The sequence below is a fragment of the Pseudonaja textilis genome, chromosome Z (assembly GCF_049901715.1).
Source record: "Pseudonaja textilis isolate UNSWEBS1 chromosome Z, rPseTex1.2, whole genome shotgun sequence".
NCBI classification, from domain to species: Eukaryota; Metazoa; Chordata; class Lepidosauria; order Squamata; family Elapidae; genus Pseudonaja; species Pseudonaja textilis.
The window spans coordinates 95,410,340-95,436,841 of record NC_142008.1 but is presented as its reverse complement, the minus strand read 5'-3'; the positions used below and the strand labels follow the sequence as shown (position 1 = coordinate 95,436,841).

Here is a 26,502-nt window from a genome sequence, read left to right as displayed (position 1 = left end):
ATGTTGAATTTGATACTTTTTGATTCAATATACTACCCTGTTTCTCCAACAATATGGCCCAATAGGAAGTCACAGCATGTTTTATAGGCATGAAATGAAATTAAGCCCCTCCCCCCAATTAGGGCCTATATTAAACATGCAAAATGGGGGGAACATTGGGGGGCGCTTGCCGTTAGGAAGTACTTTTGTTGCACACCTGGATATGGTGCTGCCTGCGTTGACCCCAATATGAAGTGCCCCACCAACACTGAGGTCAACATCCAAGCCGTCACTGCCCACCCACCTGAAGATGCAAGCGGGGGGGGGGGGAAATTAAGCTACCCCTGAAAAGACGGCCTAGCCATTTTTTCGGGGCTCAAAAAAAAAAAAGACCCGGCCTTATTATATGAGAAACACGGTATGAAAACCTCCATAATCAGTAATCAGAAGCCAGCTATTGTGAATATAAAAAGTGTTGCCGTACTTAAAATATAAATGACTTCCAGTAAACAATCTGTGCGTGAAAATCTCCTTAGCTTTCAAAGGTTCATTTATCATTGTATCCCACTTTTTATAGCTTTTAAAATATAGATATTGATCTTGGGAAATTAGCCAATTTTTCTTCCCATTTTATTGCTTTTTGGTAACCAGGATGAAGATAAATAATTGTATGAACAAAACTAAGAGTAGCACATGAAATATATTGATATGCCAACCTAATCTTGAAAAAGAAATTTTATGAGAACAAAAGCAATTCTGGATCAAAATTTGAACTCAAATACATACCAGTTCACAATCTAACACAATAATTCAGTTCACTATAAAATATAGTGCTTTTAATGCCAAATTTGACTTTCAATTTTTTTATTTTGGATGGAAAATAAGAATTATAGGCAATCAAATTTGAGTCATTATTATACTATCCTGAAATAGGATAAGATGACATCAAACCAAACCCATGTCATTGTTTTATATAAAAAAAGATACCAGGTCCGAATGCCCTCATCTATGTAGGTCATGATGAGAGGAAGTTTTCATGATATCCCTATGTGTCACTGTTCATCAGTCCAGAAAATCTATTCGTTCTTCTGCAATTGGATATTCTTCATATGCATTGAAACTTTAATGTGGATTTCTACACTGATATGGAGTTAAATTCAAAGGCCTAGATAGGATTGTAAGTACAACTCTCTGATCCACAAAGTAAACCTCTCAAATTACCCCTTGCCCCCCAGAATGACAATTCAGGGCTGAGTAACCCAATAGCCAATGCAACTGAGGACAGGCAAAAGAAATGGAAGAAAAAAGTCATACCATCTCTTCATTCTTTCTACCACCACAGTTATAATGGACCTATACCTATGAGGGTTTCTCCTCATGTCCCTAGTCCCCTAAAATACTGCTTTCCTTGCTTTCTGCCATCTAGTTAGTGGTAGTTGACTCTAGAACGAAAGCAAATGAGGTGGTAGCTATGATGGCTATTCCATCACTTGTTTCCTCTTACATACAGTATGGGGGCTCCAAGATGATTATCGCTGCAGTTTCACTATATTTATGCCAAAGTGCCTAAATATCAATTCTGTAATTTTATTAGACTATAATAACTCCCACTATTCCCAGCCTAGAATTTCATTCACACCTACATGCTCCCCAAATTCACCATAATCCAACAAAAAACTTTGCCTACTTTTTTTTCCTCAGCATAAACTTCAAGTTACCTGGGATAAACGTGGGGATCTGGAAAATTGGAGAAGCCCCTGAAAGACAAACAAAGACAAGAACATGAAAAGATTTAGTTAATTGCTTTTCACAAACCTATTCTTTTGTGTATATGTGTGGGGGAGGGGGAATAGGGGATTATGGGTTTTTTGGCACTAGTACACTATGAAATCTCTTCTTTGCCCTTGCCTGTCTTCAACTATGTCTGAATTATCACTTTCTTCAACACAATGTCATCACCAAGAAATCAAATAACATAGTAATGATCTTCAGGGGAGATCCAGATAATTTCCTGTACTGCTGATGCAACAATTATGACAAGAGGTACTGTAAACTGAGAGCCAGAGTTCACAGGGCAGAAATGTCACTTATGCCAACAACTAATTGGTTTCAAGACCAGGAGGCACAAGGTAAAGACTCTATTAAACACTGTGAAAGATAAAAAGAAGAAATAGGCTCCAACTCTATTATGCTATGTGCTATGTTAAGCCACTGTAGGCATAAGATGGGAATAGCAGCCTCTACAAAAAAGAAAATTGATCTTCCATTTGGTTTCATGTTCTGTATCACCTATCTAAGATAAGTCTGAGCTTAACAATCAAATTAAATGATGTGAAGTTAGGGCATTAAGATTTATTGTGAGTTTGGCCTAGGGGAACCCAATAGCTATCAGCTGAACAAAGATTGGGAGGCACAACTAGCCAATAGTACAACCATAAGGTGCTAGAATATTGCTGCTTCCAGACTAGTATAAGTAACACTTTGCTGGATGTTTTTTTTTTTTTATTGTCCTGCTTGCATGGAAATGTGAGATACAAATCAAAATATAAACCAATTATAGCAAACACTAATCTTTGCCTGCTAATTCTGCTTTATTTCCTTCCTCTAGGCCAGCAGTCCAAACAAAAAGAAAATGTTTACATGCTTTTTTAAAAAAAGAAATATTCAATGAAAACAATTGATCACATAAAATAGCGCGTTATTAATGAAGATTGCAAATCACACTAATCCACACATTCTTATAGGGTAGAAGCAGCAATTATGGTTTAAACTCTGCCCTTCCAATGGCGGTTCTGTTTGTACACAGAAAGTTTCTTTGCTCTGTTGAATGAGCCTAGATTGAAGTTGCCATAATACTAACTCTTCTATTTCCCCATATGCATTTATCCTAGCTGAAAATATGTCTTAACAGGATTTTTATATCACCACCCTAGCTTTTCTATTTGCAAATAGACAGGTTTTCTCTTTTCTCACCAATTGCTGTCATTCCTACCAATCAGCCTAATAGCAATACTTGGCTGGTCGGGACCACAAATGTGTACCTTGTCATCATACCAGACAGGTGAAGACAATATGTCCATATGCTATATTAAAATATTAGAAGGGGTTAGAAAAGGGATGTTAGCAGTTGTGAATCACATTATGTTAGCCTGTACAACTTGTAGAGGGGAAAAGTCCCCACTGATAAATTAAAAATAACCATAGGCTTAAATTCCTGCTACAGAGAAGTCTAAAAATATAACGACCTAGTTTTTGAGAAAAGAAAACTGACATAAAGCAAACCAAGAGAAGTTATGTTACTTTTGGTTGGCTGGCTAGTCCTGGATGAATCTGCCTACCCATAGTCTCCTGACTGAGAATAGTCCCCTTGAGTTGTTAGTGGGGAGCATTTTTGGAAAGAAGCCTTCTTAATAACATACTCCCAAAGGCAAAAACAGTACATGCTAGTACATGGGGGCATGCTATTTATTTGCCTTTTAGAAGATAGTGCAAAGTGTTCTGTTCCAACAAGCCTTGAGGCAAGGGGGAGATGGTGATTTAGTGATAACTTCTCCATGCCTGGGGAGAAGTAGAATTAGTAGAATTATTAGGTAATGCAACTTTTGTATTTTGATGTTAGTAGGATTTCATTATTTCCAATTGAAGCTACCTACAATCTGTAGAATAGATGACCTATAAGAGGAAGGAAAGAAGGAAGGAAGGAAGGAAGGAAGGAAGGAAGGAAGGAAGGAAGGAAGGAAGGAAGGAAGGAAGGAAGGAAGGAAAACACAGATAAGCAATTTCCCCAAATTCAAAATATGCTCATTGACTGAAAATGATTAAAAACTCTGTGCCTAGTCATTTTAATGGAGAACAAAGCTATTAAAGATTGCTACTCAAGGCAACAATAGATTGTCATCAGGACAACAGGCAGCACACCACTTGAATATCAATATATTGAGAGCAACTGGAAGAAAATTCTATTTATCTTATGTATAGCTTCAAATTGGCTGAATATATATTCCAAATACTTCCAACTAGTCCAGGCATGTCAAACTCAAGGCCCGCAGACTGGATCCAGTCCGCAATGTGGTCAGATTCAGCCCACGGAGCCATCCTGGTCTACCCAATGTAAAGAGGAATCATGCCAGCAATTTGGGGAGTAGCATCAAACTAGTCCTGCCCATCCACTTGGCCACATAAACCCAGTTGCCCACACCACCCAGTTGGCCACGCTCACCCAGCCCTCGAGGTCAACCAAAGCCCTGATGTGACCCTCAATGAAATTGAGTCTGACACCCAGGGATGGGATTCTACCGGTTCTATCTGGTTCTATAGAACCCCCTGTTAACTTTCTAAGTAGTTTAGAGAACCAGTAGTTAGAAGCAATCTCCTTTTGTTTTTCTCCACCCTTATTACATTCTTGGCAGACAGCCTAGACTTCCTGTCTCTGGAGCTTCTGAGGCTTTCTTAAAGGGGAAGGGCTGTTTTAAGATTTTGACACTGCTGTTGGGAGGAAATATTTCCCTGGACAATCAGCACTTTAAAGAAATAATTGAATAATGAAGCAGAGCTTTTAGTGACAGGGAACCAAGATGATTGACATTCAGCAAGGCTTCTTGGCTAGCTAGAAATATTGACATTCAAACATGAGTTTACATACTCTTTCTGAGTTTTGGTCTAAAACTGGTTTTTGGTGAAGGTTAATTCTGTGCTTGGTGAAGTTTAATCCGGTGTTCATTGATGGGATAATTTTCCCTATTCAGCTTCAACAAGCAACAGCTACTGTTGTGATTTAATTATTTGTATTGTGTTGGAATTTTTTCTTGCCTTATGGTTTCTTTTTCTATCTGGGTAGGGGCGGGGTCTTCCTCACTGCTTTAGTACTATCTGGCACTGTCCTTTTGGGGTATACTTCCAAGAGGCGGATGAAAACTTGGCACTGATTTTTTTTTTTTACTGCCTTTCTGGGAGGAATGTGACCTTTCCTTAAATCTGGATGATTTCCTGAGGACATCTTGTGAGGTGAGTGAGACCAGCTGGTATCTTTAAATGGTGCAAATGGATCTAAGGATTGCTTTTCCTGGGTGTGCTCTTTCTGGAGAGCTTAAATGACCTCTCTGCTAAAGGGTTTCACTTTAAAAGCAAGAGTTGGCTGCTGATACTTATCATTGTATTTTAACTATTTTAATTCCTCAAGGTGCTCTGGCACCCTGCCTGATTGTAACTCCAGCTTGCAGGTATTTTTAATCTAATGATTGGTATTTGTTTCTTGCAAGCAAAGAAACTTTTTGTATTTTTGTACAGGTAATTCTTGACTTACAACAGTTCATTTAGTGACCATTCAAAGTTACAATGGCACTGAAAAAAGTGACTTATGACCATTTTTCACACTTACGACCGTTGTAGCATTCCCACTGTCATGAGAAGCCAGGTGAGGAGAAGCACCCCTTGACATGAGTGATGTCGAGTTATACATGCCGACCCAGTCACATGACCACCAAGCCACACCCACCAACTAAGCCACGCCCACAGAACAGGTTGTTAAAAAAACTGAATCCCACCCCTGCTGACACCCCTGAACTAGCCCATATTTAAAACCCTCTGACTTATTCAGGGTTTTCTGATCATTTATGTAAGACCTATTCTCATTGATTAGGTAAGTGATTCTACTCTTCGCAAAAGTCTTTTTAGACCATAGGATGCAGAGCTTAGGTATTTCCTAGAAATGAATTCTAAATTCTCCTGAAATTTGAGAATTAGATACAGATATAGACCTTGTCTGGGTATGTGCAAATGTTCCTATAGGCAAAATCCTGAATCTTGCATTAAAAGTTAAATTGTCAAATTGATTTGGAAACTCTTAATGGCAACACAAAGAGATTCAGTACTTAAGGGCCTGAAGTCTCATCCCTAGATTATCAAGTCTCTCTATTCCTTCGCTCCAGAGATTTCACATAATTTAAAACTACCATTGCAGTTTTAATTAGGTGAAATTTGTATAAACTATATGGTTACTTTCAGATATAGCAGCAACATCAAATTTAACTATGACAGCCCTGTGGCATTCTTGCCTCCCAAACAAGAGAAGAAAAGTATGCTTAACACTGTTTTTGGAATTCTTGTAGCAGGTTCAGTATGCATCTTCTTCCACATAATGAAGTAATGTATTAATCTGTGGTGGATGCTCCTAGTCTCTCTGCATCTGATGTCTATATCTGTAAATTATGTATGAGGAAACAGAGTGGGCTCTAAATCCTTTGCTCTGGATAACATAACCAGGAGGGAATGGACTTATATCCTGAATGTAATTTCTTTCTAACATTTTGTTGGATTGTGAGAATAGCAACCAAGAATATTAACCGGAGAATTTTGGAAGTTGAAGTCCACCTATCACTCGTGGTTTGTGACTGCCAGCAGAGATGGTAGTCGAGTCAGATGAGTCAGAGGAGAGGGAGGGGATGCCTGGGTTACTGTCAGAACAGAAGGGCTGGCAGAAGGCTCTGATCAGCCAGAGGCCTCGGAGTCAGATGCAGAGCAGAGCCCATCTATTCATGCTCAGGCAGAGAGGCAGCTGTTTTTGGGCCAGAGATGAGTGAGGGGGAGGAACAGCTGGGCCCTGTTCCAGATGTGTGTATGCACAGAGAAGCGTGGAGAGGAGAGCAATGCAGGACTGAGGGCCAGCTATCCAGGAAAAGAAGGAGAAATTAACAAGCCCCTCCCTGACTGGGATATAAGGAGGGATGTGGGAGGCGTAGTTATCGGAGACATCAGTTCATGCTCCAGACAAGTCCCCTCCAGTGGATTCCTTGCCAGGATTTCCTTGCCATAATCAGGTGGGTCAGGATTCTTTGTGTTGGGATTGAAGTACTAATTGAGGTGTGTGTCCCCCCCACCCCTGAAAATTCAGAGATAGCTACTGCTTGTGAATCACCTACAGATGTGTGATGTGGAGTTTTGTCAATGAATGCTGTGAATAACAAAACAATAGATGCAATCTACATAGACTTCTGTAAAGCCTTTGATTCAGTGGTACTCGACAAACTATTCCTAAAACTAAAATCTTATGGTATATCTGGACACCTGCATAACTGGACAGAAGCATTCTTGTCAAACAGACAACAAATGGTCAAAATTGGGAGTGTCCTATCAAATTTTGTACCTGTCAACAGTGGTGTCCCCAAGGCAGTGTTCTAGGACCAACTCTTTTCATACTCTACATAAATGACCTCTGTGATCATATTAAGAGCAACTGGGTTCTCTTTGCTGATGATGTAAAGCTGTTCAACACCACAGGCAATACTGCTACCCTTCAAAAAGACCTTGACTATGTATCAGAATGGTCAAACAAATGGCAACTTCAAATCTCAACAAATAAATGCTTTGTCCTACATATTGGCAAAAAAAAAATCAGAAAATAAAATACAGGCTGAATAGTCAAGACCTTATTGATGATCCAAACTCTGTCAAGGATCTTGGAGTACTCATCTCAAATGACCTAAGTACTAGAGCCCACTGTAACTACATAGCCAAAAAGGCGTTAAGAGTTGTTAACCTAATCTTACGTAGCTTTTTCTCTGGTAATATTACACTAATAATTAGAGCATACAAAACATTTGCTAGACCAATAGTCGAATACAGCTCATCAGTCTGGAACCCACATTACGTACCTGATATTAACACAGTTGAGAAAGTCCAGAAATATTTCACAAGAAGAGTTCTCCACTCCTCTACTCGTTGCAGAATACCTTATGCCACCAGACTCGAAATTCTAGACCTAGAAAACCTAGAACTATGCCGCCTTCGGTCCGATCTAAGTATAGTATATAAAATCATACATTGCAATGACTTGCCTGTCAATGAATACTTCAGCTTCAGCCATAACAACACAAGAGCAAACAATAGATAGAAACTCAAGTTTACCTGTACCAAACTTGATTGCAGGAAATACGACTTCAGCAACAGAGTGGTCAATGTCTGGAATACTCTACCTGACTCTGTGGTTTCTTCCCCAAACCCCCAAAACTTAGACTGTCTACTATTGACCTCACCCCTTTCCCAAGAGGTCTGCAGGGGGTGTGCATAAGCGCACCAATGTGCCTACCGTCCCTGTCCTATTGTTTCTTTTATTTTTCTTATATGTACCCATTTCATGTATTCATAACTATGTATATACTTATGCCTATTATCTTGTAAGCGATTGACAAATCAAAATAAATTAAACATAAATAAATGAATTCCTGCTGTTCTAAATAAAAAGGGGTTTCTTCTCCCAAGTAGGTTGTTGAGTTGGGTTCATGAAGGCTGGGTCAAAACAACCACAAAGTTGTGAAGGCTGAGAAACAGCGATCTGCATATTTATGGTAACTACACTGAGTTTGACATGAAATAAAATGTAATCCCCCTTTCTGTTCTATTCTCATAAGACTGTAAAGACAAAATGAAAAGGAAGCAGAGAACTTTCCATTATACATAGAAGAGCCCTTCCAGCATGAATTCTAGTGGCTTGGACAAAGAAAATTCCTGTGGAAGTCAAATGATCTTCACTTGGAATGACTCACTCTGCCAGGACAAAGAGCTAGAAGCATAGGGAAATGTCATCCATATCTACCTACCTCAATCTCACTACCCTCACGTAGGTTGAAAGTGAGGTCCTGCTGGATGTCTGCCATGAACTTAGCAGAATATTCAGGGTACAACTCCAGAACCTCAAAAAGTCCACGTAGGCTGATGTATTGGAGGTCACAGTAGGTCAGTGCCTTGACGTCTGCATTGGTCTTGATGACTTGGTCTTTACTGGGCAGGTCAGCACCAATAAGATCTCCTTTACCTATAAAAAGTCAATGTCTGGGATACGTATGAGTGGGTTGGGAGGCAAAGAGGTAATTGCTGCCTCTAACTTTGTATACTCCAACAATACTTCAAAGTCATAGAATGAGTGGCTCACAAGTTATGCAAAGCCATCAAATAATTTGCTTGGTTTTCATTTAGAGTTTTGGACTATCCTCTGTAATATGTAAATCATGGCTGATGACTTAATGGAATGTGTGAGCTTAGGCCACTGTTGCTAAGTCATTCCATAGTTAAATCAGTTTATCAGAAAGTACGAATGCAGACACACTGTCTGGACCTTGGGACAAGAATTTTCCCTGCTGAAAATGGATTGTTTTGTTATTCTTTCTTTTTGATTTTTCAAGATTTTTGATTTTTATAATAATTGCAATGACCCCAAATTGCCTGCTTTCTTAATTCCTACCACTCTTTTCCATAGTTATGGGAAACAGTTTTATATCTGGTATTTACCTTTAGTGGAAAATATTTATTACAATTTCATTTTTACAAAAAAGAGGAAGCAAAACAAGAAACAAGTTTTCCTCAAATTGTATTCATTTTTGGTTCCATGTAGTAGATCCCCAAAGCACTGGAAACTTGAGTGGGAACATTTGATATTCTCTTATTGTACAGAAGACTGTCCTAAATATGGCTTCTTCCCACACCTGGCGATGCTGGCTAGGAACCCTGGACATTACTCTCAACACATTTGGAGACTGCTGGTGCTCAGAATCAAGATGGTTAGATGGTGACTAAGTTCACATATCATGCTAGCTACAGTTTATTTAAACAAGGTCTATTGAATAAGCACCAATGGACTGGATTCACACATCCATTTCTGAAAGTACTGCCCAAGAAGCCACTCAGATTTGCTCTTTTAAATGACTTTTCTAAAGCTAGACAGATTTCCCAAGCCTTGTTCTGTACTTGTTAGAGAATATAAATATCTAAAATGGATACCCAGCATACACTTGTTGTTTTGTCAAAGAGTTCATCCATAGTTTAACCATTTTGTGAAGTTCACTTCCTATCAGCTCAGCTCATCATTCAATTACGCATTCAATAAAGTCTTTCACATGGCATATTAATATGCTTTCTCCTTTTCTTGAATTGGGAGGAAAGTATATTGATATAAATTATGCTGCCAACAGAGTCAACATAGATTACCATAACCATAGATTAACAACAAACCAAGTAATTTTGCTGCTTGGACACAATTTTATGTTGGGTAGCTCCAAAGCAGTTTCAACTGTGCTCTCTAGTTGTCATCAGCTAATGTAGGGGGGACCACCTGTTGTATCTCACCTGTTGTATCCGAGAGAGAGAGAGAGAGAGAGAGAGAGAGAGAGAGAGAGAGAGAGAGAGAGAGAGAGAGAGAGAGAGAGAGAGAGAGAGAGAGAATACATCTGATTTTCCCCTCTCTTTATGTTAGAATATCAAACTTCCAGAAGTTCTGTAATTTTGTCAGAAAAATGAGTGTCTTCTATAATGATACCAAACATCATCTCCCTAGCCCCAAATCTGTCTGAGTGATCAGAAGAGCAACTTAGGAGTATAGAGAAAGAAAGACCAAATCCAAGAGCTCTCAGTACTATTTTGCCTCTGGATCTCTTTTCCTTCTCCCTCTTGGAATTAATTTCCTCCATTAATCACTTTTCTTGGTTAAAAAGCCTCCGCTCTCTCTCCCCTGCGCTATCCCATGTTTATAGAAGTCTATCTCACTTTCTCTACCTTATGATCTCTGCAGTGCATGCATGCACACCCACAAACATAACATCAGATGTAGCAATAGAAAAATTGGAGGAAAAAAGATCTGGTGTCTGGTCTATCTCACAATCAAAGCCAAAAGAGTCAACAGCTGGATGTGGAGATGTTTCTGCAGCAATCTTGTAGGATCAAATGAACATTGGACTAACAGCAACTTTCCCTCAAGATGTCATAGATAGTCCGTGTGGAAGGATTTTGTATCAAAAGAAGAAAGGAAACACTGCTTCTAGATTGAAATAATGGAATGGTTTACAATAAGAGAGTGGCAATGTCATGAGGAACATGCCCCTGGAAAAAAGGTTTCGTAAAATATCTTTGTGCTAAAAGGAAATAAGAACAAGCTCCAAATCGGGATCATTGTTTAGTCCTCATTATTCCCTGACACAAGAACTATCACTTCCCTGTCTAAATGGATGCTGTATTGATTACTTCCTGAGCCTTACCCAAAATGGCCAGCACAATGTTGTCCTTGAGGACTTCAAAGGATCCTGAGCATACAAAATAATTTGCTTGCAGGGCATCTCCCTGACGTAGTAAATACTCGCCAGGTGCACAGAATGAAGTCTTGATGTGCAGGGATAAAGCCCGCAGGCAGCCACGGCTGGCACTCTCAAACAACGGTAATTGCAGGATATCCTTGTTCAAGTGCATAGCAATGTCAGCCCGTAATTCGTCTGGGAAATCATGCAGCAGCTACAGAGAAAAGGCAAGAAGGATGCTTTTGTTTGGAGTTTCATATCAATAATATTTACTACTGTACTAGTGTTTCACAGCTTTGGTAACTTTAAGATGTGTGGACTTCCTTTCCCCAAACTGTCTAGCGAGGAATTCTGGAATTTGGAATCCACACACCTTAAAGTTGCCAAGGCTGAAAAACAATGCTATGCTGTAAATTCCCATTGTGCCAAGTTTTAACTTCCATTACTTCCAGCCTGTTTAAACTATCAGTTGTCCTCTCTCATCAGTTGAAGCCAACTCATTCATTTATCAATGAGATGATTGATAGACAATTGTCTTATTTTTGCAATGGCAGCTGGAATTAAATACAGGCGATTCCATCATTCTTTTCAGAATATCATCTAGATCAGGCTCTTTCTTTCATTGAATCATATCTAACTGATGATATGTTAAATCAACCTTTCCCTTCCCGTGTGGCCATTGCTGAAAGTTGAACACACATGCACTGGGCGGGAAAATCTGATACATAAATAATTGTTACTCTTTAAGACCTGTTCTTAAGCTTGATGGGTTCTATTTTACCTTTCCTTCCACCTCCCTCCTCCTTTTATACTGAGAGGGAGTTTTTTTAAAAAAAATGTTTGCCTTTAATCCATTTTTCATATGACAGATGGGATTGAAAGTGCTTTAAATAAATGAATAAGGAGCAGCTGATTTTATTCTCCCTTGTGTAGGGTTGATGAAAACTATGAAAAGCCTAAGAAATATAAACCTATAGTCCAGAATCCAAGAAATGGAGATGGTGAAAACTTGGGTAGGGATATAAACGTTGGAGTCTGGTAATTCATCATGAAAAGAAAATGGCAAGAAAACCCTGCACAGATAGATTAAATTTCTGAAGCTAAGAAGAGAATAACCTGTCACCTATTCATCTCTTCACCTTGAAAAACTCTTTCTTTTGGAAAGCCCAATATCCCAAGATTTTAGATATTTGGCTTTGATCAGAAGAAAATCGGAAAGGTAAGGCAAAGAATTTGGGAAGTTTTGTCTCCTCAAAAAACAACTCTGAAGTGGGGTGCAGGTATGGGAACAACTACTCTGGAAGAAAATCTTTTAGTTCTTCTTGCTGTTTTCCTGGTCTAAAATCCCCCTCTCAAAAGATGCTTTCACTCCAGGTAAAAAATGCAACATTTCTTCTCCACTACAATTGCTCTAAGCCAGTGTTTCCAAACCTTGGCAGTTTGAAGATGTGTGAACTTCAGCTCTGGGAATTGAAGTCCACACATCTTCAAACTGCCAAGTCTACGAAACACTACTCTGAAAGCAAAATTAAAGTCTACTTTGTATTCTTTAACTTTGGGTTAAATCCTGAGATTTGGCAATTTCATTTCTAAGCTTTTTATCTTCTGTTTTCATTTTCTCTCTCATGTCTCCAAAAGTAGGGCTTTGTTTAAATTATGCCTACCTCAGACATTTTTAAAAAGCCAAGGTTCAGGTAGTAATTTATTTCAAAAAATAAATGTTTCTATTATCCAGACAGAGTTTGTTTCACAGTTACTATAATGCAAACTGATAGTAGAGTCTGGGCACATTAAAGGAAGCTAAAGATTGTTGTGCTGATGTGGGAAGAAGTTATTTTGTGCAAGCTACATTAAAATAAACCAGTGATGTGCAAGATACAAGTGAAACTCGAAAAATTAGAATATCATGCAAAAGTTCATTTATTTCAGTAATGCAACTTAAAAGGTGAAACTAATATATGAGATAGACTCATTACATGCAAAGCAAGATAGTTCAATGATGTATCAGTGATGTATCATAATTGAGATGATTATGGCTTGTAGCTCATGAAAACCCCAAATCCACAATCTTCGAAAATTAGAATATTGTGAAAAGATTCAATATTCTAGGCTCAAAGTGTCCCACTCTAATCAGCTAATTAAGCCATAACACCTGCAAAGGGTTCCTGGGCCTTTAAGTGGTCTCTCAGTTTGGTTCAGTAGGAATCACAATCAAGGGAAAGACTGCTGACCTGATAGTTGTGCAGAAAACCATCATTGACACCCTCCATAAGGAGGGAAAGCCTCAAAAGGTAATTGCAAAAGAAGTTGTATGTTCCCAAAGTTCTGTATCAAAGTACATTAATAGAAAGTTATGTGGGAGGGAAAAGTGTGGAAACAAAGTTGCACAAGCAGCAGGGATGACCGCAGCCTGGAGAGGATTGTCAGGAAAAGACCATTCAAAAGTGTTGGGGACTTTCACAAGGAGTGGACTGGGGCTGGAGTCAATGCATCAAGAGCCACCACAGACAGACGGATCCTGGACATGGGCTTCAAATGTCGTATTCCTCTTGTCAAGCCGCTCCTGAACAACAAACGTCAGAAGCATCTTACAAAGAAAAACAGACCTGGTCTGTTGCTCAGTGGTCCAAAGTCCTCTTTTCTGATGAGAGCAACTTTTGCATCTCATTTGGAAACCAAGGACCCAGAGTCTGGAGGAAGAATGGAGAGGCACACAATGCAAGATGCTTCAAGTCCAGTGTGAAGTTTCCACAGTCTCTGTTGATTTGGGGAGGCATGTCATCTGCTGGTATTGGTCCACTGTGCTTAAGTCCAGGGTCAATGCAGCCATCTACCAGGAGATTTTGGAGCACTTCATGCTTCCTTCCACAGACGAGCTTTATGGGGATGCTGACTTCATTTTCCAGCAGGATTTGGCACCTGCCAACACTGCCCAAAGCACCAAAATCTGGTTCAATGATCGTGGGATTACTGTGCTTGATTGGCCAGCAAACTCGCCTGACCTGAACCCCATAGAGAATTTATGGGGCATTGCCAAGAGAAAGATGAGAGACACGAGACTGAACAATGCAGAAGAGCTGAAGGCTGCTATTGAAGCATCCTGGTCTTCCATAACACCTCAGCAGTGCCACAGGCTGATAGCTTCCATGCCACGCCACATTGAGGCAGTAATTGCTGCTAAAGGGGCCCAAACCAAGTACTGAGTACATATGCATGCTTATACTTTTTAGAGGTCCGATATTGTTCTATGTACAATCCTTGTTTTATTGATTGCATGTAATATTCTAATTTTCTGAGATTGTGGATTTGGGGTTTTCATGAGCTGTAAGCCATAATCATCTCAATTACGACACACCATGGCTTGAACTATCTTGCTTTGCATGCAATGAGTCTATCTCATATATTAGTTTCGCCTTTTAAGTTGCATTACTGAAATAAATGAACTTTTGCATGATATTCTAATTTTTCAAGTTTCACCTGTAAGTAGTGCCTTTCTCTAGGGTTTAAAATTCATATTAAATTACAATATAAAAATTTTCTTTTATAAGATGGTGTATCATTAATATTTAACACCACGTAAGTTATTTAAGATGTATAAAGATATGTCAAATGAATGCTGGAAGTGTAAAAGTTAAAGAGGGGGCCTTTTATCATCTATAGTGGACATGTGATAAAGAAAAACATTTTTAGAGTATGATTTATATTTTAATAAAAAAAAATGAAAATGGAGATAAAAATGAAATCAGAACTTTTTTTTTCCTTTTGGGTTTAATGGAAAAAGAATTGGAGAAAAAAAATTGAACTTTGTTATTATGTATGTTGACAACAGCAAGACTATTATATGCACAAAAATGGAAAGACGCTTCAATTCCTACTATGGACGAATAGTTGCAGAAGTTGATGGAATTGGCTGAAATGACAAAATTGCCCACTTTGATTAAAGAAAAGAACATAAGTACTTTTGTTTCCACATGGAGACTGCTTCTGAACTCCGTGCTTGATGTGGAAAAGAATGAAACTCTGACTTTGGGTTTTACCAATTAGACTAACAGATCTTTATAGAAATAGCTTGTTTATATTATTATGAAAAAGCAAAAGTTGTGATTTGATGTCAATGACTTATTTTACTGTAAAAGAGAGTTTTCGAAGTCAGTGCTTCTTTTTCTTTTTTTCCCTAACCCTTTCTTCCCCGCTGCTTTCCTATTTACTTTGTATTTTACATTACTTTATAACTAAATGAAAATGTTAATTGTGGAACTGAAAAAAAAAACAGTGCCTGTCTCTGAATTTGTAACATTTCAATAGCAATCTTTTACTTCCTAAATATCTCACAATTATGGACTCTTCCAACCCTTCAAGTCCTATTATACTGACTTGATATTTGAGATGATAAAATCTGCTCCTTCTTGACAATAAACAGATCACAAATTCAGGCCTCTTAAATTCATGCTGTCCTCTTTAGCCATTAAACAATGTTCCCTTTTGCAATCGCCCTCTAGAAAATTCAGGGAATGAGTTGCCCCACCTCATTTGCATCAATGCCATTGTTGACAGACCACGTGGTCTGAAAATATTCCAGCATGCGCTGTTTGAGCTGCTGGGGTAGGCGGTGGACACGGATGAAGTCCTTGAGATCCTTCATGCGGGAATGATAGAGGGAGCGTCGTGAATACATGCGTTGTATGATGGCTGTCACATTGCCAAAGACCACAGCGTGCATCAGAGCTGAAGCAAGGAGGAGAACGGAGGATAAACATTTATTTGGATGTGGTGAATGACCCTTCTAATAGAAGCCTTATTTTCAACAGTTACAAGACAGTGACAGTTCAAGGAAAGGCCTGCAAAGATGGCCAGAAAGGAATAACCCTTCCCTATCTTTTTCGTCTTTGCTAAAACACTTTGCTAAAAGAGTTATATAATGTTTTGGATCATGGAAGCTTAATTTAACCATTGAAATATACAACTATGATGCAACTTAATAGCCCTTCCCTTTCTCATTGACTTTTCCCCCCTCACAACTATCCTTGCACAGTTGAAATCATGTCTGAGAATTTGGGAGTTGTAGTCCAAACATCTAAGTTGCAAACTGTGGTTTAGATGCCAGTGCTTCCTATTAGGGCACAAGAGAAGAAATGTATGTCTGTACCCAGGATGTACTTACCACCAATAAGCATGGTGCAGATGGAAAAGATTTTCTCAGCATCTGTGTTGGCGCAGACATTGCCAAAACCTACGCTGGTCAGGCTGCTGAGGGTGAAGTACAGGGAGGCAATGTAGGCACTGCGGATGGATGGTCCACCCACAGAGATGTTGACATAGGGGGCCTCGATTCGTTTACCCAATTCATGGAGCCAGCCTGCTGGGCACAATGAGGGGGTTAATCCTCTAGAGTTCAGAGATTCTATGGCTGGAGTCATTTTTAAAAGTGAATTTGTTTGGCTTTGCCTTACCTTAATCTTTTAATTTATTTTTGTTTACATTATCAAAAAAAGCTTCTGATGATATAGAACTGGTTTACACATTCTTGTAAGTTCTGTTTATTTTTTACCATGGTTTGTAGAGTTACCCACAATAACTGGCTTTACACATACAAAGCCATGATTCATTTGATCATGGCTTGTTACAAAAACTACAATTGTTTGCATTCATACATGACAACCACATTGATAAAGTGAACATGTGAACACAGCCAGAAGTTTTACAATACTGTCCTAAATATAATAAGGCACCTTATAACTTGAGATTTATAGGATGAAAGTGTCAGAGGTGTGCCCTAAACAATTTTCTTGTCAAAGCAGAACAAGTTAAATGCTAGATCATCAATCCTTTTTTTTAAATTCCATACTTCAATTGATCAAAATGGGGAGGACTTCTATCATAATAATAAGTTTAGCATGTGGAAAATTTTGACATACACCTTGCAAATTCCCACGCTACTCAGAGTATAGTAAAACTTTGATTCTCCAGATCATTCTTCAAAAACTGTATGTCAATAGCAGTTAGACTTGTATACTGCTTCATGGTGCTTGTCATGGCCCCCCTGAGTCTAGCGAGGAGGAAGAGATAGAACCCTGGGTCATAACCATGCTTTACACACCTCTCTAAGTGGTTTACAGAGTCATTATAATGCCCCCAACATTCTGGGTCCTCATTTTACTGACCTCGGAAGGATGGAAGGCTGATTCAACTTTGACCCGGTAAGGATTGAACTCTTGGCAACGAGCTGAATTTCTGCATTATAACCATTTTGCCACCATGGCTCCTTCCCCCCAACCTCCATCATCTTTTTTGCACTGATTAACCTATTTGATTACTAGGGAAAATGGTGAGGCATAAACAAGGGAAAGAGTCTTCATATGCTGTCCCTATATCCATTACTCATCTGGTCTATTGCTAGTATTGAACTAGTTATGAACAAGCAATTGCTATTCTCTGGGTTTATGAGAGAATTAAAATTTCCCAGTCCCCCCTCCCTGCCTTAAGCTCTTTAAAATCTGTGGTGGTTGGTTTTTTTAGGTGAGAGTTTTCTATTTTCATGTATTTTTTAATAAATCTAGTTTATGTTCAAATACAGTTACTGTCCATTAGGATTCACCGATAATTGGTCTAAGCCATTTTCTTCAACAGAAGTATATTCCTTGAGATAATGATCCTGGGTTTTTTAGTGGGGTATCCTGCTACTTAATTACTCAGTATTCTTTCAATATTCAAGTTCAGAAGCATGTTTTCTAACAAAGGCTTCTTCTAAGTTTGAATCTACAGCTTTCACATCAAGTAGATGTTATCTGCCCTAATAGTCTCTTAAACTAAGATTTGTTTATTTAAGTATTCTGATCAAGTAATCTTGCAATGTAATATATATTGCCTTCCAGAAGACTATCTGGGGAATAATATTGAGTTAGATGAACAGCTTTATCATTGATTAATAAACTTTAAATTATATGTTGATGATTACTATCTGATTTGAAACTAAGATTAAATAATCTGACCAAGGGAAAGTAAATTGATTGATGTTAAAAATAATATTTGCTCCCCATTCACAAATAAACATGAAGCCACCAGAATTATATCTTTAGATTGCCATACAACCCACCTGTCCAAGGTTTGCCAGATAAATAAGGAAACTTGGCCACCAATGCTTCATTTTAGGACCCATTCTGTCATTTAATCATCCACAATCACAACATTCACATGGTGGAATTTTAAAAGCAAATTGTATAATATTGTTCCAATCTGCCCAAATATAATTTGGAAATACTGAATTCCAATATTTCTCTAATACCTCCAATCCCAAACATATACAATTTGCTTTTAATTGGTAAAAAATAGATATAATTATTATATCAAAAATTATTACATCAAAGTTTAATTGGGTCATAATAGCATATTGTTGATTGTATAGTAAGGCTGTAGTAGAATTTTATTTTGGGTATTTTATTTAACCATGCTCTAACTTGGCAACATCATTATAAGGCAATACTTCTGAAAGCAAAATCTATTATAAAAGCCTTGCTCCAATATTTTACTCAAAATGAAAATTTGTTCATGTTTTTAATTCTAATATTGCATCTCAAATTTTATATGGAAATAGCTAAAGTCAGTGTATGGCATTCACCTACAACATTTGGAACTAATTATAGATATATTTTTCAACTATCTAAATAGGGAGCATGAAGTGTTTTGGATATTACTGGCATTAATGTTCTTATGCTCCAAAGTTGCTTTTCCCTAGATTAAACCAAATATGTTGCCACAGTTTGGCACAAGCTTGGCAAAGATGGTTCCAAACCAATGCCCTAAAAATGTTGCATTTCTTTCAAACTCTTTCAAAAGTTTAGATTCCATCTTGCTGGAATACAGAATGAATTCTGTGAAGAGATGTATTTGATTCTGTTTGGTGCAATGCAGTAAGGTTTGTATGGCAAGGGCTTCCCAATCATACCCTAAGCTCACCAATGTCCCAGGTCACAGGGTCGTTGCTCTCTTGCCGGCCGATGACATACCAGATGCAAGCCATCCAATGAGCCAGCAGAGCAAACATGGACATGAGCAAGGTCAAGACCATGGCACTGTACTGGGAATAGCGGTCCAGTTTCTGGAGCAAGCGGAGCAAGCGCAGGAGACGGACGGTCTTTAAGAGGTGTACCAGGTACGTCTGGGAAAGGTAGAAAGAGAAAAACATATTGACATAAAGTGACAGGCCACTGGAACATTCAGCCACACTCCATCTGGTCAGAAAACTAAAGAAGTGATCACAGGTCAGTAAATTCATGCATAATATTAAACAATGTGGTGATTTTGGGTTGATGTATAAACTCAGCTACTATATTTTAAACCGTCATTTATTGTGCTTGTCTAAGAAATCATGGACTTGTGGGATCCAAACACTACTTTTATAGTTTCCAACCCAATTTCATTTTACAATGTGCCCAAGCTCTTCTCAGGGATGGGTAGGGGAGAACAATGAGTTTATTTCTAGAGTATGGCCCTCACAACTCTTCCTATATATAGCACAATGTATAGCACAAATGGTACCACTGGACTAAAACCAGGTCACCATCATCTGAAAGACAAGGTACTGGCAAGTTTTGATTGGAAAGTGAGATACTGGACATCACTGATCCTCTTTTGCCCTCTGTGTCATAAGGTTTCCCAGCAAACTCATTAGCCAGGATTTATTGAAGACTTAGAGTGCTTGGTCTTGATGGCATGAATATCTCAACACGCCCACCAAAGAGTTGCACCAGAGAGAGAGATGAAAGACAAGGAAGAAAGGTGCATCCAAAGTGAAGGAGCTAAAAGAGATGTGGGATTTGCCACAAGAAAAGAATCTAAATGGAGTTCAGTTGGAATCAAAACAGTGTCTATAACTACTTTGATATTCAGCTGGAGACATTTTGTCAGTTCAATGCTGAATTTCAAAATGTTCAACTTTTCTGATTTTTGTAGACACATATAAAACTTAGACTGCAATCATGGTGTAGATATATTATTTAAAAAGTCAAAGCCAGTTTTGCATTACTTTGCTGACTACTTGAGAAATATAAAAAGCACTCTTCAGAGATTCTTGGATATGTGCCTAAAACTAACTATATTTCCATGATAGAAACAAGTGAATATATAGACAGTGATTTATTCTCCTGAGTACTAATCATTCTGTAACCCAGACAGTGTACTTGAGAACAAGAGGGAAATGTGAACAATTCAGAAGACTTCAATTATTCAGAAAAATGTTGAACTAAAAGCTGTCTAGTTTAATACACACGCAACAATAATTGTCCTTTAACAAAATAAAGTGGGTCAGCAGGAAGAATGACGGGTTTGGGGTTTTTTTTTTTTGCAAAAGTGTGGGTTGGTATGTCCCAATCATTACCACTTGAATCTCATTTCAAGAATCATGTTTACATCTTGTGTCCAATTATGTACTTGTGCTTCTATATAAAGCACACTAATCGAAGTATGTCCACTACTTGTTCAGATAATGTGCTGAATTAGTATAAAAAGCCTAAACCCCAGGAAGCAAAATGACCAAAAGTGGGACAGGGCTTTAGGAACAGCAGATACTGGTGTTAGAAAAGAGAGAGCCTCATAGTTGAAATTTAAACTGGAGGTCTGGGATTTTGCAAGAGTGGTAATTACTGTTTCAGTAGGATAGCTTCATGTGACAGTTTTTATTTTACTTTCTTTACAGTAATAAGTCGCAAACCCAGTGGATTCAAACATCAAATGAGAGGAGAAGGATCTATACCAAACCTAAAACATACCATAATTACAAAAAAACAAGGTTAAAGCCCTTATTAAAACCCAGAATAGGCATCAGCAATCAGCTGTGACTGAAGGAATAATGAAATAAAAGCTCTTGGCAGACATTGTTCCATAAGGTGGGTGCTATTCCTACCTTATGGAATGAGAGAAGGGTACAACCTCCCATCTTTGTGGAGGTGAGAGACTTTTAGCAGGCCCTTTCTGCATCATGTCTGGCTGCGGAAATTCAACTCTGGCCAGAAGTTGAGAGTTTTAGGTCATTTTTCTCCAACCTCTGAGACAGTGGTAAGGCTTTATTTTGGCGTTAATGGCAGTAGATTTTTCAGATACTTCTAATAGCAAAATACAGTTATAAAATATACGCCTCCCCCAGAGCCTCACTTCCATATACACTAGCCACATTCCTTAAAACTAAGTTGTTAAAATATATAGTTATCTGTCACATAAACTAATGATGAACTGATTTTTCAATTTAATTTTGACATAGCCAAAGGGATATATCATATTAAAAGGGATGTGTTGGTAAGTCCAGGTGAAATAGAGATTTTCTGAATAACATCATTTTAAAGGGGACATGAAAGTTGTTATGTCTAGTGAGGAGGGAATATGCCCAATGAGTATGAAACGCAGTGGGCTGAATGATAGAGGGGAAGAATGAATGAAGTGGAATGCACTAAAATAAAAACATGGCAGGCAAACTGAAAGAACACCTGAATGGCAGCAGCTGCTTGGCTGCAGATTATCCCTGTCGTAAGAACTAATAACATGATCTGCTCTTCAAGAGCATTGCAATTAATGTCTGTAAGGACACTGTGTTTACTACTGTTGAAACCTTTAACACGTTCAAAGGATTTTTTTTACCCATGGGTTACTAGATATTAAATACACTAATTCACAAAATGGAAGAATGGATGGTAAAGGTGATAGAATTGGCAAAGATGGCAAAATTGATTATTTTAATTAAAGAGAATAATCTAATGTTTCTAGTGGAAAACCACCTCTGGACTTTGAAACTGAAAACAAAAGAAACTATAATTTTAGGTTAAGATGACTAGTTTGACTTTGTTATAGAAATGGGTTGAAACAGAAAGTAAAGCAAAAGATTGAGGCTGTAACCTTTTTTTTGTATTCTGTTGCACTGAAAAAAGTTGGAAGTCACATTATTCTTTCTTTCTTTTTCTTTGTCCCTCTCTTCTTTTTCCTTTCTTGATTTTGTTATTCATCTCATAACAAACTAATAAAAATATAAAATATAAAAAGGTCTTTCTAGATATTGATCCACCCACCCTTCTATATTTAAGCATTTACCATCATCTTAGCACCTTATCATGTGTATTCTACTTTACAGGAATAACATTCTTGACCTTGTACAATTATAAAGCATTTGATGATGGCTATGTGGCTTAAAAGCTGGTGCTTCTGAATGGGCTTCTCCTTCTGGAAATTCACCCTTTGGCTGGGGCCTTTCTTATGGAGTACTTTTGCTCATTGCCAGGAGCAGGTGTATAATAGCATCACTCACCACTGGAACATTGAAGGCATAGAGGAGGTCAAAGGGCAAGGCTGCAATTAGGTCCACGAAGAACCATGTTGCCACATAGTGAAGGCAAATTGAACGCGTATTATAAACCACCTGGCCTGATTCACTAACATATGTGGTCCGAAAGTTCAAAACAATATCTGTCAAAAAAAGAGAAGGGGGCACTTACACGTTTGCCAATACCAATTCTCCATGACATCATGTTCTAGGAAGAAGCATTTGATATACAGAATAGGAGTACAAAGGGCTGTGGAAGATTAAATACCGCAAAGTGCTCTGGGGGTAGCTGTTTATGCCAGTTGCGTTTTTGCCCAGGAACACATGGCTGTTCTACCATATTGCCCAACTTGTCTAAGAAACTCATAAGTAGTAGAAATTGGAGTCTGTGCTTCAGTTTCTAGGAATCACAGCTTTATGGAATATTAGAATTCAATTCTTGGCGTATTAAAATTTGTTCAACACATGTTTAATCTTCTATCAGTTCCCCCCAAATAGGGAATACTGAAAACATGGAGAATTGTGATACTTTGAAGATTCTCTAACAGAAAAGCCTCATTAAGTCCAACACTCAAATTCTATAGGGGCATCCTGGCTATTTGGGGTAATACTTGAAAGCATTATTCTATGGTCAAAAATAGTATATTCTTGCTGCTCTCTGAGCGACCATAACTTGTTTTCTTGCAGACGTTTCATTACCCTTAACTAGGTAACATCATCAGTGTTAGTAAGGAGTGCTGTCTGCTGTCAGTTTATATTCTGGTGACTTGTCTGCCTGTGTGGGTGGGGGAGGGATATTGCTTACTTGATTGTAAGTCTGAAGTTGACCTTGAAGTTAATCTATGCTGATCTGAGTGCTGATTTCTGGTGGAGAGGTGCTGGAGTCTTTTTCTGTTGTGAGCTGGTTGATTGTCCTTTTTGCATAGTCTACAGATGTTGTTAATGTTTATGTGTCTATTAATGGCTGATTTGTCAGAGTGCTAGGCTTCTAGAAATTCCATGGCATTTTTTGGACTTGGCCTGGTTTAGAATTGTCACATTTTCCAAATTGAAACTATGGTTAAGTCTGCCTATATGTTGTGAAATTAAATAATTTTCATCATGTCTTCTGACTGCCAGTTGGTGTTCATGGGTGCGTTCTGTCAGTCTTCTACCCAGGGGTGGGATTCTACCAGTTCGCACCTATTCACTAGAACCGGTTGTTAACATTCTAAGCAGTTCAGAGAACTGGTTGTTAGAAGAAATTACTGGCCTAATCCTGTAAGGGAGGCAGGAGGGAAAAATTCTGGTGTTGCTTACAGAAACTGCCTCTCTGTTAACTCTTATTACATTCTTGGCAGGACTAGGCTTTCTGTCTCAGGAACTTCTCTGGAGTTATTTTTCCCTCTTTTGCTGGGACTTTGCTTGTGTGGAGTGACCATTCAAAGTTACAATTCAAAGTTGCACTGAAAAAAGTGACATGACCATTTTTCACACTTACGATGGTTGTAGCATCCTCACAGTCATGAGAGGCCAGGTGAGGAGGTGCGTGCCTCGATGTGAGTGATATTGAGTTGGCCACGCCCAGCCAATAACATGACCATCAAGCCACACCCACCAACTAAGCCACGCCCACAGAAACGGTTGTTAAAAAAAATGAATCCCACCCCTGCTTCTACCTGTTTGTCCTACAGAGTGGTTTTTGCAGTTCTTACAATGCAGGTTGTAGATAACTCCTGTTGTTGTTTTTTCCTGGGGTTGTTGGTTTCTGGGTTTGCTTAAGATGTTTTAGTTGGCTGGAGAAAAAGACTCCTGTATCTCTCTACTACTAATCAGCACTTAGATCAGCATAGATTAACTCCAAGGTCAACTTCAGACCTACAATCAAGTAAGAGAGGGGTCTTCAAACTTGATAGCTTTAAGACTTGAGGACTTCAACTCCCAGAATTCCTCCTCCAGTCATGTTAGCTCAGGAATTCTGGGAATTGAAGTTCATAAGTCTTAAATTTGCCAAGTTTGAAGTTCCTTGAAGTTAAGCAATACCTCACTGCTTGCCCCCACCCACAAAGACAGACAAGTCACCAGAATATAAATTGACAGTAGACAGCACTCCTTACTAGCACTAATGATGTTACCTAGTTAAAGGTAATGAAACATCTGCAAGAAAACAAGCAAACTCAGAGAGCACAAGGACTCCTCATTTCAATCCCAAGCTACAAATATTCCCCTTTATTGATAGTATATTCAATTACAATTTCAGGTATAGGACTAGTAAAAGGCTGTACTAAGTCAATAGCTAGACATTTGATAATAACAGTACTGTTCTAATCAGAGAACACAGCATAATTTAATGATCTAACTACTGTTATTAAAAAGGTAATAATTACTCATTACTAATTTTGCTTTTCTATTATATTTTACCCTTCATTAATTTATAGAGCAGGTGGAAGGTGGCCAAAAGTATGGCTCTGAGTTAAAATTAAGTCTACCATTATCCCTTTTGTGTTTGGGAAAAAACCCCATATCAAGCGGATAAAAAATGTGGGGCCCTTTTTTATTCCTCAGGTTTGATAGATTTTAGAAGCAACTTAGTTCCCTTAAGTCTTGAAAATGCTTAGGGCATCCATTCAAATATTTGAAATCTTTTTCCAAAAGAGATTCTGGGTCTATCTGCTTTTGAAAAGTAGCCTTTGACATGCCTCAAAAAGCTTGTTGTGATCCCCTTCTGGGAGCTGACTGTCATTTATTTTAGAACAGTGTTTCTCAAACTCAGCAAAATTAAGACTTCAACACCCAGAATTCATATAGCCAGTGGGTTGGGAGAATTCTGGGAGTTGAAGTCCATACATTTCAATGTGGTTGAGGTTAAAGAATGTTCTAGAAATAAAGAATGCTACATGATTTGATCTCTGTTCTAGGAGCATCGATGCCCATTTCACAGGTCTGCTCAGGTGTATCCTTTCCATCCCATTGTAAATATACGTTTGACTCTCCCCAACCCAGTCTTAAGTCCTTACCAACAATGAAAAGCATCTCAACTACAATGTCACTGACGATGGTGCTGCGGGCAGCTGTCAAGCTGTCCTCAGCGTCAGTGAAGCAGACATTGTAGGGAACCGTTATTGCCACATAGAAAGTAGCCAGGAGGATGAGCCAGTCCCACAGGGCTTTGAAGATGCTGTAGTGAAGAAGGATGAAGCGCGACTTCTGTACATAGGCCACTTTGTATTCTGGCACTGAGGGCTTGTTTTCAAAGACATCCTGAAGAGGACAAGAGAGGAAAAGCAATTTCAGCTACCAAACATCATCATCATCATAAGCTCACGAGAAGCCTCCCGGCGGTCTTACAATAGGCAGTAGGCTGAAATCAGCAGTTTTTGCAGGGAAGACATCTTCCTTTCCCTGCTAAAAAATAGCCCTAGGAATAGCATTGTGTAATAGTGTCATTCTCTGGAGTGGCTGGGGCCAGCTCTGCCTGACAAGATTTTGTGCGAGAGGGAAAATAGGAGAAAGAAGAGGAGAAATAGAAGAACAGGGTGGTATATAAAATAAAAGGACTCCCCCCTCCCAAACAAATTATAGAATTGTCTTCAGCCTCAGCATTTTTAAACATCGTTTTTGGAAAGCTTAGGAACAGCAGCCAGAGTTCTATACCAAACTGTAATTTCTATTGTATGAAAAAGTCAAAGTGATGTGATGCATAGAATATAATCCTATTTTCTTTTGTGAATTTATGTCATATAATTTCAATGAATTAACTTTAGTTTTTGTCTTAGATATTCTATTTTTTTTGTCTTGTCACCATCTCTTTCGTCATTAACATGCTATTCAAAACAGGGGGGAGTGTCTTTCACTATGAAAACTATCAGACCATGTTAGAAGGATTCCTCCCAAAATCTCAGAACTCCCTTTTACTGTGGCATGGATATTTTTAAGTCATTAGGCTCACAATTATAGGTGGCCATTCATGATTCATATTATTAATTCATATATAGTAAGTTCCTCCCATTTTTTGGAAAAAACTGCTAAAGTGATAAAAAATAAAAGTCAAAAACTAGAACTTGCACAACTCAGAGATAAAATTACGGTGAAACAAAACTTGAAATTATTAAAATGTTCCATGCAACATCAGAAGAAAATTCAAAACATTTTAAGCATGTCAGAAAAGCACTTGACATTAGTTCT

The 26,502-nt window shown here is 38.4% G+C and overlaps 1 protein-coding gene across 2 annotated transcripts in view; it reads right to left on the bottom strand.

The window, feature by feature from the left end:
* KCNH4 (potassium voltage-gated channel subfamily H member 4) overlaps positions 1 to 26,502 on the bottom strand; it is a 66,805-nt gene that overhangs the window by 15,838 nt on the left and 24,465 nt on the right. For both annotated transcript variants that reach the window (XM_087917677.1, XM_087917678.1), the window contains exons 5-12: positions 25,335 to 25,578; positions 22,324 to 22,481; positions 18,990 to 19,191; positions 16,198 to 16,392; positions 15,562 to 15,761; positions 11,001 to 11,250; positions 8,574 to 8,788; positions 1,698 to 1,736 (exon numbers count right to left, since the gene is read on the bottom strand). In XM_087917677.1, the coding sequence (XP_087773803.1) occupies positions 1,698 to 1,736; positions 8,574 to 8,788; positions 11,001 to 11,250; positions 15,562 to 15,761; positions 16,198 to 16,392; positions 18,990 to 19,191; positions 22,324 to 22,481; positions 25,335 to 25,578 (1,503 nt within the window). The remainder of the gene's footprint in view (positions 1 to 1,697; positions 1,737 to 8,573; positions 8,789 to 11,000; positions 11,251 to 15,561; positions 15,762 to 16,197; positions 16,393 to 18,989; positions 19,192 to 22,323; positions 22,482 to 25,334; positions 25,579 to 26,502) is intronic.